The sequence below is a fragment of the Monodon monoceros genome, unplaced genomic scaffold (assembly GCF_005190385.1).
Source record: "Monodon monoceros isolate NGI ecotype Baffin Bay Population unplaced genomic scaffold, NGI_Narwhal_1 Super_Scaffold_2, whole genome shotgun sequence".
Classification (NCBI taxonomy): domain Eukaryota; kingdom Metazoa; phylum Chordata; class Mammalia; order Artiodactyla; family Monodontidae; genus Monodon; species Monodon monoceros.
In genome coordinates, this window is record NW_021703776.1 from 7053251 (window position 1) to 7067273 (window position 14023).

Consider the following 14023-nt stretch of genomic DNA (forward strand, 5'->3'; position numbering starts at 1 on the left):
CACACACTCATCGATGGTGCATAGAGAGGAGATAGGCTTAATTTATGGCATTGAGCCCCCAGGGGGCCAGGAGTGCCCCCTGGGCTGAGGCCACAGTCACTGGGGGAGCCAGGGCCGACAGCTGCTCAGCTGTGCGGTCTGGAGTTTCGGATTTGCCGGTAGTTGCCTGCAGGCCCTGGAGGAAAGCCCCGGAGATAAGCAAAGGGCCTGTGCTGTCCCCGGTGGCCATGCTGACCTGCCTGGGTGCTTGGTGGTGGGCTGGGGTCACAGGTGAGGCGCCCCCAGGCTTACGTCCGGCTCATTTATGTCCACCATCAGCCACAGAACTGTACTTATCACAGCTGGAAGGAAGGGACAAGGGTGCTGTCTCCACACTGTCCATATGCTTTACAAAAGTTAGTACATATATGACCCTTGTCACCTGTCCCTCTCTTAGGAGGTGGATGGCGGGGTGATGGGCTCGGCGTGAGATTTTGTTTAAAGGCTGTTCTGATCTCAGTCATGCCGCTAACAAGCCTTATGGTAAACTTTTGCAGTATCACAAAATCCAGAACTTGGACTCAGAAATTGCGCTTGTATTGCATCCTATGAACAAGCACCCAAAATGACTTCAGCTCCGCAAAGTTAGGCAGTATAATTGCTGGAAAGTAGCACTTCATTAATAGAAAATGCCGTGAAATATAAAACAATTTTATATTTTTTCCTTATCAAGGAAGCATGTGAAGGAAGAAGTAAGTTGCATTTTATAATAACATTTGACGTCTTTGATTTACCTAAAACGGGAATCGATATAAAGCAGATTTCTCTAAAGGGCAGATGAGAAGGGCTTTTTTGCACTGGTTCCATGATGGACTGGTCAGGAGGGCAGGTGACCGTGTCTGGGTCCCAGGCAGAGGACTGGGCACTCCCTCCCTTCTGTCCCTAACCCCATGTGAGGGCTGGCCCTTGTCTTCTGTCTCCTTCGGGAGCTTGCAGGGAATCAACATTCTTCTGTGGTCATGCCGACACGCCACCTGAAAGAAGCACCTTCTCATACCCCCTCTGGCTGCTGGGCAATGGCGCCGGCCAGGCTGTGTCAGGGCAAGGGGAGGACCCTCCACGGTTGCATCAAAATGTAAAACGGAAACTGACCCTCACCCCCCTCCGTGATGCCTGGTCTGTGTGCTCGTGGGTCCCTTGGATGTCCAGAGAGTGAAGGGCCACCTGAGGTCAGTGTAGAAGGAGTGAACGGCCAGGTGCCCACAGAGTAAACACAGCAGCCGGGCCACAGACAAGGCTGAGGAAGCGGGTTGTCTGGTGACCAGTGCTGGAGGAGGGGAGACTGCTGTCCGGAGCAGGTGGTGACTCACGGCCCCAACTCAGCGTCTGTGATCCCTTTTCCTGTGCTCATGACCCGGTGGAGGGGGGTGGGGGGTGGCCGGAGAACCCAGAAATCTGCAGTGCGTGGCACTTAGGTGATAAAAAGTAGCTGGGCAGGTCACCTGAATATTCTCGTGTCTGCACGTCTGCTGTCGAGATAGAAGATAAAATGGGAAGGCACGTGGAGCCATCTGGTGGCCAGGCTCCTGCAGCCACTGCCCGGCCACGTGGCCTCCCGGGCCCTCCAGGGCTTGCGTCTGGACTCTGTGACTTGGGTGAGGTTTTGTCCTCTTCTGAAAGGGAAGAGCGGTTTGCCACCAGGAAAACTGAAACACCGGGAGGGGCCCCTAAGCTGAAGTGAATGTTCTTTTCTAACATTTTTTTCTAAAAGGATAGATTTCAAGTAGAGTTTTTAAACTTTGGTTTTGAAATTTACTAGAAATGTTCTCTTGTTCAGTTTCCTTTGTATGCAAATTCAGCTGCTTGAGCTAATGGACTGCATCTGAATTGCTGGTGTAAATTCGATATTTTTAAAAATGTAGGCGTATTTGACAAATGACATTGTGTAAATTTAAGGCTTACGAGGTTAATTTGTTACATTCACGTATTGTCATACGATTGCCATTGTAACCGTACTTAGCACCTCTGTCACGTTACAGTAATTATCGTTTCTTTTTTAGTGGTTGGAATAATTAAGTTATATCTCTTAGCAAGTTTGATAATTATAATACAATATTTACTACACTGTGCATTGTATCTCTAGGGCATATTTACTACTTACTGTAAGTTTGTACCCTTTAAAAATTCTGTCCTGTCCCCAAAGCCCCTGGCCCCTGGTAACTACCATTTTACTCTCTGCTTTTATATGTTTGGCTGTTTTAGATTCCATATATTATGAGTGATATCATACCACAAGGAGATGTCACCTCACACCTGTTAGAATGCCTGCCCTCAAAAAGTCAAGAGGGCTTCCCTGGTGGCGCAGTGGTTGGGAGTCCGCCTGCCGATGCAGGGGACGCGGGTTCGTGCCCCGGTCCGGGAAGATCCCACATGCCGCGGAGCGGCTGGGCCCGTGAGCCGTGGCCACTGAGCCTGCGCGTCCGGAGCCTGTGCTCCACAACGGGAGAGGCCACAGCAGTGAGAGGCCCGCGTACCGCAAAAAAAAAAAAAAAAGACAAGAAAAAACAAGTGGTTACGAGAACATGGAGAAAAGAGAGCCTTTGTGCACTCTTGGTGAGAATGTAAATTGGTGCAGCAACTATGGAAAACAGCACGGAGGTTCCTTAAAACATTAAAAATAGAACTACCACATGACCCAGCAATTCCACTCTGGGTATATATCCGAAGGAAATGAAAACAGGCTCTTGAAGAGATACCTGTACTCCTGTGTGTATTGTATGTGGCCTTATTCACAATAGCCAAGATACGGAAACAACTCAAGTGTCCCTCAGTGGATGGATGGATAAAGAAAATATGTGTGTGTGTGTGCGTGTGTGTGTGTATACACACACACACAGTGGAGCATTACTGAGCCATAAAATATAATGAAATTCTGCCATTTGTGACAACATGGATGGACCTTGGGGACATTATGCTAAGTGAAATAAGCCAGAGAGAGAAAACCAGAATTTTTTTAACCTAAGTAGGCTGAGCCTGACTAGCCTTCAGTCCTAGGGAGCAGGGGGTGGTCCCTGGTCCTCCTAGGGGGGTGGACTGCGGTGGGCTGGCTGGAGGGTATAGAGGACGCTGTGCCGGCCGCACAGCCTGGTGATTCAGTGAATGCTTCCTTCCTGCGCCTGGGCGGCTCTGTGTAGTCATTAGAGATGCACAGAGATGTTGGATATGGTAGGGTTTGGCTCTGCTCCGGAGTCACACACTCTGGGTGGTGGCAGAGGCCGAGGCCAGGCAGCATCTGAGAGCTTGGCAGGTGTGTGCCCACTTGGGGTCACAGCTGCCACCTTGTGCCGCGGGAGGAACCAGTGAGGCAATGCTTCCAGGGTACAATCTTCTCTCTAGGCCGCCAGGCACCCACGCAGGGTGCGGGGCCGTCAGCATGGCGCGCAAGGCTGTGTGTGGTGTTCAGAGAGAAGGCAGGTCTCCCGGCACACGGCAGACGAGCACTCTGCTGCTGAGATGGGCCTTGAGGAGGGAGGGCCCAGAGAAGCCAGAAGACGGGAGGGCAGTGCAGCTCAGGGGGGCTCGTGCCCTTTATGGTAGGGGAGGCTCTCACAGTGGGATGTGGCATCCGAAGGCTTCCTGTGGGCTGGGGGTGTGGACTCCAGCCTCCCACTAGGCTTCCTAGTATGAGCAGAAGGCAGGGTGGGTAGGACTGAGAGTTAAGCCGAGTGACCTTCATGCCCTCAGAGGTGTGGTTTGGTTCAGAGAGCACGCCCATGGAACGGCAGGTCTCTTGCTTTCCCGTTCTCTGCGGGGAGACCGTGCCAGCCCCGTGGCCCAGCCCTGCCTGGCTGTGGGTTCCATGGACAGAAGCGATGCCACCTGCACTCGGGGCGCAGAGCGAGAGGCGCCGCGTGTGAGGGCTCATGCTCAGGAAGCACCCTTGGCTGTGCTTCCAGGTCATTGGCCATGTCAGCGTGGAAGGCCCAGAGACGCCCGGAGGGCTGTGGGCTCGGCCATGCTCTGCAGAGCGTGGGCCGAGACCTGGGGTGCATACACCCTCCTTGCTGTGAGCGGTTAGGATGGGTTCTCTCCCGGAAGTGCAGGCGGGTTTCCTCATTGCCCTCCGGCCCCACCTGGGCTCGGGAGCTGTGCAGGAGCCCTGAGCTGGCTGCCCTTCGCAGGTACGTGCAGTTCCTCAGCGGGCTCCTGTCGGGAACGGTGAAGATGAACGCCTCGCCCCTGTTCCTGCATTTCGTCATCCTGCATGGGACCCCCAACTTCGACTCTGGCGGAGGTGGGTGTCTCCCACGGGGTGAGGGTCTCGAGATGCGCCGCCTGGCGCTGGCCCTCAGTTCCGCGTGTTGATAGCCGATTCTGCGTGTCTTTCAGCGTGCCGGCCCTTTCTCAAGCTCTACCAAGCCATGCAGCCTATGTACACGTCGGGGATTTAGTAAGTGTGGCTGCTTTCCTGGGGGCCTCCGGAGGGCCCGGGGGGGAGGGGGCCCGCTCCCGGCTGCTTCTCCCTCTGGAGGGTTGAGGGGGGGAAGCCAGGTGAGCCAAGAGCAGGGGACGGAAGGGGAGCCGTGGGTGCAGTGCCCCCGTCATCCTGCCCAGCAGGTGTCTCGCTGCGGTCACACAGTTGGCTCTGTGAAGGGACATGGACGCTGGGACTTGGGGGAGGGAGAGGGCCCCGCACACCGTGTGGAAGTAAACACATGGGACAGGGCCACGGTGGTCTCCCTTTCTCTCCCCTTCGCAGTTTAGCCAAAGGTCAGGCAGACATTTCCAGAATATGTACTAATTCTAGACTTATTTGCTTTGCTTTTTTTGTTTGGAGAAGCATTTTATACACATCAATGGAAAATGAATAAAGGTAAAAAATGTTCTTAGCATTGTGTCATCACTCAGAATGAACTGTTATCATGTGTCCGGACTCCTGTTGGACCCAGGCACCGGTGAAGCTTGGGCAGCCTCACCCTCTGCTTACCACAGAGGCTGCTGGCATCGGCACGCCAGTACCCTACACTGAGCACTCCATCGTGCACGGGCCTGGGGCGGGCCGGCGGGCACTGGCTGTGACGTTGCTATCAGGGCCCTGCCTGGCCCTGTTGGTTTTTCATACGTTCTTTGGACTCATTTTCATAGGAGAGAGTCTGAGGAATTGGATTCCTGGGCCAAGCAGGATATTTTGTTTAATTTCAATTGTGGGGTTGCTTTTCTCAGAACGTATTCTTTCCATTAAATCATGCAATCGCGTAATGATGTACCTTCTCCTTTATTCCAAAGCAACGTCGGCCCAGAAAACCAAAGCAGGATCTATATCGCCATAGAGCCAGCCCAGCTCCTGAAAGGGGACATCATGGTGAGTGTCACGGCCTTGCCTCTGCTGCCAATAATCATACCTGGAAAGGTAAAACCAAGTTCATCTTAAAGCAAGAACATGAAAGCCGCCTCCCACCCTACCCCGGCCCCGAGAAAACTGAGGGAAGAATGGAAAGTAGCCTCTACCTTAAGGCAGTTGGTTAATTTTCTGAGCAAACCTATTTTAATGAAAGGAACAGAACAAATTGGTAGAGCCGCTTGCTGTGTGCACCCTTGAAATTACAGTCCTAGCTCAGCCACTGCGCTTCCCAGGGTTCCAGTTACCTGAGCACAGTGTGGAGTCTTAACGTGACCTAGGCCTTCCGGGGCTGGGCACAGACATAAAATGTTTATGTCTCGTTAGTGGCTTAGGTGGGAGATACAGCTAGTGTACTGCAGCTTGGTTTATGACTGAAACAGTGATTTCTCCAGATAGTTTTGATTCTTGGGGCAGAAGCAACACCCTGCTCTGTTCCACCTTCGCCTTTTTTCTATCTTGAATATAAAAAAATGCATGCATCTAAAAAAAGAGAAATTTGTCTGAAATCAGGAAAACCTTTAAGGCACGTGCGTGCTTCCCGCAGGCACAGAATAGCTCTCCTGTAATCTGTTTGAGGCCCAGGACACCCCGTGACAAGAAGATAAGATGGTTCACAAGTTGGCTTTTTATTGATTTAAGTGGCTCATCCAGTGTTTTTGAGGAGTCTCGTTAACTTTTCCTAATATTTTGGGTTTTCCACCCTTTCTTCGTGGTTGGTGCACTCCCACCTTGCCCCATCCTGCGTTCTCAGGAAGCTTCTCAAAGGTAAAGATCCTGGGCACGTTCACAGCTGACGCCCCCTTGGCGGGCTCCCCAGGGGGCGCCCCTTCCACTCCAGGCCTCAGGGGTCTGTGTCCAGAGAGGCATCTGCAGGCCCAGAAGGTGCATGAGGGGGAATAAGAAGCAGACCAACCGCAAAACGGCTCTGTTTCCAAGTCAGCACGTTGAGCACTTTACAGTCATGGTCTTTCACCCTCCCCGCGACCTTGAGATGGAAGAGCCAGCATCCCGTTTCATAGGTGGGAAGGCCGAGGTGCAGGGTGGTTGCTACGTTTCCACGAGCCTGTTTTCTCAGCCACGGTGTTGCGCTGCCCCGACGGAGGAGGGCTTGGGGCTGGGTTCTCCTTCCTGGCTCTGCACAGCAGCTCATGGCCTCCCCATCTCTGTGGTTAGGAGAGAGGGGAGGGACGGGGCAGGGGAGGGACGCCCCTACTCTTGTGCTCCTCTACCCAGCATGCAGCCCTGGCCGAGTCTCCTTGGACCTCCTGGGATTGTTGGGCAAAGGGCTGAGCACTTATTAGGCACCTGTTGTGTGCCGGGCACCAACCAGGGCTTTACCTGGCTGTGACTTTTGTCTGCTCACCAGCTCTGTCCTCTGGGTCTAGTTTTCCTCCTTTAAAAAGGAGGCCAAGAGACCCAGAGCGTCTGCGAGAGGGCGGAGCTGCTGCTGGGACGTGCGCCCAGCTGGGCATTGCCCCTGGTCTGGGAGAGGGCTTGGAGTCGGCATGGCCAGGCTGGGTGCTCCCTGGGGTCCGTGATGAGTAGTCGGCCGAGTCCCTTTGTGATGACCCGAGGGAGGGGCTCCCCCTCCAAGAAAGAGCACCTGATTGCAGGCTGGTGGCTGCAGGGTCTTCCCGAGGCAGCAGGAGGTTGCCAGTCCAGAGGCCGGTGGTGGCGAGTCACCTCATCTGCCCCGGATCCCTGCGCCCCTCCCTCCTCCGTCCTCCTTCCTTCCCTCTTCCTCCTTCCCTCCCTCCCACCGTCTCTTCCCTCCCTCCTTCCTTTCGTACTGTTATTTGTCCAGAGGCCCCGTTTTGAGCTTTCGGAACGTCTGAGTTGGGCCCTAGCACAGGAAGGAAGGGAGGGACGCAGGGACGTCTATGTCCTGAAGGAGCCTGGCGGGGGAAGTGGACGTCTTGCAGCCGGGGCATCCAGAGAGCGCCGCAGCGTGGGTCCTGCTGGCTGGGGCCGGCCGGCTGGGGGGTCCAGCCGGAAGCGCCCTCAGAGGTGGGCGTGAGGCCCTGGGCAGGGGGTGCAGCGTCCCCAGGCCTTGAGGATGACCTTGTGGGAATTACTTGTCCTGGGAGGTTGAAGCCAGATCGTGCAGGGCTTGGATTTTGCCGTCTTCTTTTGGGAAACGTGGTGTTAGCAGAGCTCTTTTCTGTGTCCTGAAAATGCCCTGAATCACCCTTTGAGAGTAACCCTTATAGGACTGTGACTTAGAGAGGTAGTGAGAACGCGGGGGAGAAAGCCCTTGGTCTCGAGTGGAAGGAAGGAAGCCCTGCAGCTACATACGAGCGACAGCAGATTGGGAGCCGCAGGCCCAACAGGGGCATCACGCAGCCGGACAGGCCTTGGGTCCCATGCCTGGGCTCCCAGCAGGTCTATGGCTTAAGGGGACTGGGTGGCCTCAGACGGGTCTTGTCCACGTTCGAGCCCCCTTCTGCTGCATGAGGACCGTAGGCGAGCGTCGTGGGGATGAGATGAGCTGGGGCAGCCGGCAGGGGGTGAGGACCTCGCGCTGTGACCGAGGGCCCACTGAGGCTTGGCCTGGGGGTGGCCGCCACCTCCCCGTGCCCCCGGGCGATCGCCTAGCACGCCTCACTGCTGTCCTAGGCCCACGTCGGCACCGCCGCCTGCGAGCAGGGTGCCTCCCTGAGCATCACGTGCACCCAGCTTCAGCTGGGATGTGGTCTGAGCAGGCGGGTGGGGTCGTTCTGAGGGGACCCGGGTGGGTGGTTGCCATTTGGCCCTGGGGAGCTGGGAAGCAGGGCTGGGGGAGGAGGTGCTGGCAGACACGCTTGGAGCCCGCGGTGTCCGCCAGCCGGTGCTGTTGTGGGCGCCGGGAGCCGTCCCCCGGCGCGCGGCGAGCTTGTCGAAGCCGGCCCTGCTGCAGCAGGGAGGCACCGACCTGGGAGTTTGGGACGCGGTCGCCTGCACCGTCTGCAGATGAAAGATGGTGCCTCTGGGCACCCATGGCCACGTGAAAGGCGACTGTCGCCGCGTGTGCTCAGCCCATGGCTCTTTTCAGGTATATTGGTAAGTGGCTTCGAGCCAGTGGCCAAATGGGATTCGCCCTTCCCTGTGCCTGCTTTGCTCCTTCTCTACGGGAAGTCCGCAAGTGGGATTATTAGGCCCTGCTCGAAAAGTTTCCCTTCCAGCGGACACTTGTGAGTCTGCTTGGTGCTGAGTGGCACATCCTGAAGCGCCAGCTGCAGGTGAAGCCGTCGGGCCAGCGAGAGTTCAGGGAGCACCTGCCTGAGACCTCTGGAGGTGCGCGAGGCCCGGGTGGGGAGGGTGAAGGGCGGACATCGGTGTGGCTAGGGGGCCGTTGACCTAGAGCCATCAGAGTGGGTGGACCTCTCCTCCTCGTATAGTGCTGGGAGGGGCCCTCACGGTCCTGGGGGCACAGAGGTGGGGTGCGGCACAGGCCCAAGTGGGAGCAATGGTAAGAAGGCTGGTGTGGGCCTCAGCACATGGGCTGCACCCCTCCTCGGAGGTTCTGGGGAGGAAGAACTGGCCCCTCTCTGCCCGGCGATCAGGCCCTTCCTCCCCCGTGGGTACCCCTGCCTCTGCCTGCCTGCTTTCCTGTCCAGGTTTTAGCAAAGGATGCTTTACGCCCAACCGCCCCTGCCCTCTCTCCTCCCTCCGGCCACATCCCAGGGACCGCATCCCCGTGGCCGTCTCTGTGGCACTCCCTGTCACGTGGGCCCTTTCTCTTTGGGGAGCCCCTCTGCTGGTTCCCCTCCGGCTCCTGGCGGGTCTCCGCGCTGCTGTCCTCTGGGCATCCGTCTCCCCCGAGTGCTGGTCCTGTTGGCCCCGTGTCTCTCTCGCTGGGTCCACGCTGCCTCTTCTTCACTTCTGCCTTCGGTCCTCGGGCCTCAGGTTCAGCCCTTGGTGCCCGCCAGCCCCCTGGCCTCCATTCTGCTGCTTTCTAGGACCGTCCCCACCGGTTCCCCAGACTCCGCGTGGGAGCTTCGTCCTGGCGTCCCCTGGCTCCACTTCTCTCGTCAGTCGTGCAGATCCTCTACCCACATGGATCCTGAATCCCTGAGCCCTGGCCCTCACAGCGTGACCCCGTCCGAGCACGGTGTTCCGCAGCCGTGGCCCAGCATCCTCCCTCCGGGGGGAGGAGAGGGTCCAGGCTCCCGTATGTGGCATAGGATCCCCTGGGTGTCCTGCCCCCTCAATCACTTAGCCTTAGAGATCCTGTATTATCTGGTTCTGCACACGGCCCCATGGCCCTTTCCTCTGGGTCTTGCTAATGCCTCCCACCCGTGTCACCCACATCAGGCACGACTGGGGCACATGGCTGTGCCCTCCCTGCGGCCGTGTTTGATGATCTGTCATGGCTGGGTACCTTGTCTGCCTCCCTAGTGGGTGCCCAGCCCTTGAGGCAGGTGGCTGACTTGTCCCAGCCTCTCCAGAGCCAGTAATTGTGCTCCTCAGGGGTGGTGTCTCACGCTTGCTGGGAGCCAGGAGCGGACCCTGTACCCAGTGTGCCATCGTCCCCAGCTTACTGCCCAGAGCCTGCCCCTGAAGCAGGAGTCCCTGGGCAAGGTCACACCCCAGCAAGAACTGCAAGTTGCCTCTTGCGTGAGGGGACAGCCAGATGGATGAGCCCTGAGCGATGCTGCAGGAACCTGAGAGGTCTGGCATTCAGGTGTCCTGTCGCCATGGGGTCTCTTGAGGGGAATGTTTTGTGCCGTGAAGTCACGCTGTCTGTGAATTTTTGCTTCTGTTGGAAAGGCCGGCAAATAGGGATCTCTTCACAGGAAACGCTTAACTTGATAAAACCAGCCCCTTCCTGCACCATGTTCTTAACATGGAGTATTTTCGGACTGAATTATTATTTGATTTATACTTCCTGTGTTTACAGTTCATTTTTGTACACTCTGCACTTATTTTTTGCAACGTTATCAGATGGGAGAAGGACGATGCGGGTTACAGCTGGACATGGGTAATTTTCCATCACACAGGGTAATTTTTCCTTGCACCATTCGTGGAAATGATTACCTAGGAGGTTTAGTTTAGCTATTGATCTCTAAGAAGTCTCAAAGTAGCTCTAGCCTCTTGTATTCGTTTCCCAGGGCTGTCATGACAAAGTACCACAGACTGGGTGGCTTAAACAATAGACATTTCTCACTGTCCTGGAGGCTGGAAGTCTGAGATCAAGGTGTCAGAGGGCTGGTACCTCCCGAGGCTTCTCTCCTTGGTATGTAGATGGCTGTCTTCTCCCTGTGTCTTCACATCATCTTCCCTCGTGTGAGTGTGTGTGTGTGTGTGTGTGTGTGTGTGTGTGTGTGTGCGCGCTGTGTCTGTGTCCTGATCTCCCCAGTCAGATTGGATTAGGGCCCACCTATATAACCCTACTTTACCTTAACCACCTTTAAGACTTCACCATATGAATTCTGGGGGCACAGAATTCAGCCCATAATACCTGTGTCCATTGAATAAACCCATTCTAGAATAAACCTATTCTAGTAAGGTTAATAGTGAAATCAGGTACCATTGGTTCTCCGGCACCTTAGGCTCTGATTTGTCATTCGTTCTCTCGTTCATTCCCCACAGCGTGTGTCCCGAACAGGTAACATGGTGGATGTGAACGGCAATCACACACAGGTCCTACTTCCAAGAGTTTAGGTTCCAGTTGTTGAGTGAGATGAGCTGGCAGATCACTCTCGTGCAAGTAGAACTTGGTGTGTGCGCGAGTGCACAGAGGCAGGATCTGAAGGTCCACGGGTGGGAGAGAGGATTCCAGTGTGTCCAAGGAGGAGAGTCTCTGAGGCCGTGCTGTCCGGCCTGGAGGACGGGCCCAGGGCATCCCCACACTCAGACCATAATCTCTGGGGGACACATTATACTGCATGATCTGTGGGCTCCTTGGAATCCCAGGGCTGTTGGTTCAACCTGAAAATGACCTCAGGGATCAACACAGGGAAGCAGCTGGGCGGTAGAACATTCCTTGGTGTTGGCTGAGCTTCCTGGGGAGTGGCGTGAGCCGTCTCCCCTCCTGCGGTGCAGGTTGGCTCTGGTTTCCAGAGTCTCCAGTCAGGAGAAGCCCCTGGGCGCAGATGAACTGTGGGAGACCCCTGCACTTCGGTTTGCCCTGTCCTTCAGTTTTAGGGAGTCATCGCTTGGTGCGCACCTCTGCGAATCCAGTGGGCGTTCCTTCAGTGGAGAAAGCTGCAGGTGGGGAATGTTTGGGGGCCTTTTCTGTGTAAAGGTTCGAATGTGTAGGCGGTTTAATTTCTCATCAAGAATTTGGCAACGATTGTGACTTGGACAGAATCCTAAGCATCAGAGAATGTTTTATAGGCTACGCACCCCCCAGCTGCAGAGGGCTCGGCTGGGTTGGCGTCTGCAGAGCCTGCCTCTGCTCTGGAAAGTGGAAGGGAGCTCCCAGGGAAGGTTGACACCTTGGTCACCATCCTGTGAGGCGGAATGTCGTCCTTTGATTTTTTTTCCCCTCCTTGATTTTGGTAAATGTCAGCCTCGTACACAGATAAACCTGCCTCTTTCCTCATGAGGGATTCTGCATTGAGACTGGTTAACAGAGGTAACAGGGGTCCAGTTTACAAAAAGTAAGGCCTCGTCAGCTCTTTGGGTTGAGAATGCTACGTGGGAAAGTGGAGGGGGCTCCGTCTGTCATTCCTTCGACTTGGGGGCTGGCGGGAGGGCTGTCACTGGGGGCCACGGTGACACCCACCCGCTGTCCAGCTTTGCCTGAACACTGCCAGCCTGTCCGTGCGCACCGTCCCACTGCACACCTGACCCGCCCGTCTTTGCGATGTGCTTGCACTGAGGGTCAGATTTTCGAGTCCACCCCAGAACTTCTAAAGGGCAGAGCCTCAGGTGTTCAGTAAACATGCTCCTGTCGGGTGGGAGGGCAGAGGCGTTGGAGAGCACAGCCGTGTCATTATGTAACCTCGGTAAGGAATTCGCGTGGGCCGCGGGCCCGTCAGGAGCCTGGCTGTGGTCCAGAGCCCTGATGGGCTTGTAAACACTTTCCCAGCCACATGCCTCGTCTTGCTGCCTCTGCTTGTGCAAACCCCGTGGCCACTTACGTTCTGTCCTTGTGGGGCAGGGCTCCGTGACCTGGCTCCAGCGACCCGACTTCTAAACAGAGGGGACCTTTCTCAAGGAGCCATTGCAAACAAACAGCACCTGAGTTTATTGTTTCTTGCTAAGGGCACTTACGTAAGATCAGGGAAGATGAAGGCGTCCACAGGCCCCTCTGGATTTGCTCCCGTGGGGGTCGTTAAAGGACTTCTGTTGTGCCGTATTGTCCTGGGACTTGCTGTGTGTACATCCTTCTCCGTCGCTGTGCCGTGGGTCTCCTGGACCTGGATCGGGCCTGATCCGTTCTGCATCTCAGCCCAGTGGATCTACTTGTGTTTTCCGTCACAGCCAGGACTGCTGACCTACTAATGGTTTAGGAAGTGAGTTTCAGCCTTGCCACCCTCTGAAATCATTTTCACCTCCAAGTGAAGTGAAATCATGGTTAGTGCTGGCGCTGGATACTGCAGGTGTTTTGACTTAGGTAGGCAGCCGTCAAGCTTATTAAACCTTTAAGCACGTGTGGTTGTAGCATCGTCTTTGAGCGTGCACATTCCTTGATGCCTGTGTAGACAGCCGCCGGGGCCACCAGCAAAGTGGGTTGAAATTGTTTCAAATGCAGATGCTCTAAAATCCAAAGGCAGAGGATTTATGTGCTCTAGAAACTCTCTGGGGAGACCTGGAGGGATGAAGGGGGTGTTACAGACCTCAGTCTCTAATTGGTGCAAAATGTGACCAATACTTCATACCTTAAAAGGCGCACGCTGGGCACTACTGTCAAGCAAAATGCTGACGGTTCTTTCCATGGAGCGCTAGGAGCCTGATTCTGGTCTCTTGTCACTGATGCTACGAAGATTTATTGGTGCGGATGAGGCATTGTTGCTGGCTCTGCAGGGTGTGCCAGAGGCCCCCGGGGCGGGGCTCCTGCTGGGTGGGTCCGTCTCCTTTCCAGCTGGAGCCGCCAGGACCCCATGTGACTGAGACGTCTGCGCTTTTCTGTGCCTTCAGGAGACAGTGGGGGTCATTCTTGAGGTGGCCAGGAGGACTGGAGGGGATGGCGGGTACCATCCTGAGCAGTGGGAAGAGAAGTCCACAGTGAAACAACGGGCGGGAGTATGGGAGGCTCAGGTCTCCACCAGCGAGGGTTGTCAGGAGGCCCCGGAAGCCCCTCGGTGAGGGCACGTGTGCGCAGAGGGCGGCTGCTCTGTGGCAGTGGAATACCCCTGTGTTCCTTCCACCCTGAGCCCTTGTCGTGTGAAAAACTGGGAGTCTTTAGACAGTAGAGTCACGCTGGGCCTGGGGAGGTGCCTGTGCCCCAGAATGATTGGGAGCTAGCAGCCTAGGGAGGGTGAACCCGTTTGCTGTCCCTCCCGTGCCCCAGGGCGTGTGGTGACCTCTGCCTTCCCCTGCCCGGTGCCTGGAGTGGGCTGGGATTCGTGTGTGTGTGCGCGCGCGTGCGCGCGCACGCGCGCGTGTGTGTCTGCTGTGATGAGTGATGGTGAGACCAGAGGAGGGGAGCCCACAGAACGTCTTGGGTTCTGGGGAAGGTGGGAGCCGGGCCCGGGGGCTCTTGGTTGGCATGAG

At 56.0% G+C, this 14023-nt stretch overlaps 1 protein-coding gene across 8 annotated transcripts in view; it reads left to right on the forward strand.

Annotated features, from left to right (window-relative positions):
• The window catches only part of TNS3 (tensin 3), a 226698-nt gene that overhangs the window by 115512 nt on the left and 97163 nt on the right, over positions 1-14023 (forward strand). For all 8 annotated transcript variants that reach the window (XM_029232983.1, XM_029232982.1, XM_029232981.1 and 5 more), the window contains 3 exons: positions 4161-4273; positions 4369-4429; positions 5266-5341. In XM_029232983.1, coding sequence (XP_029088816.1) covers positions 4161-4273; positions 4369-4429; positions 5266-5341 — 250 coding nt within the window. The remainder of the gene's footprint in view (positions 1-4160; positions 4274-4368; positions 4430-5265; positions 5342-14023) is intronic.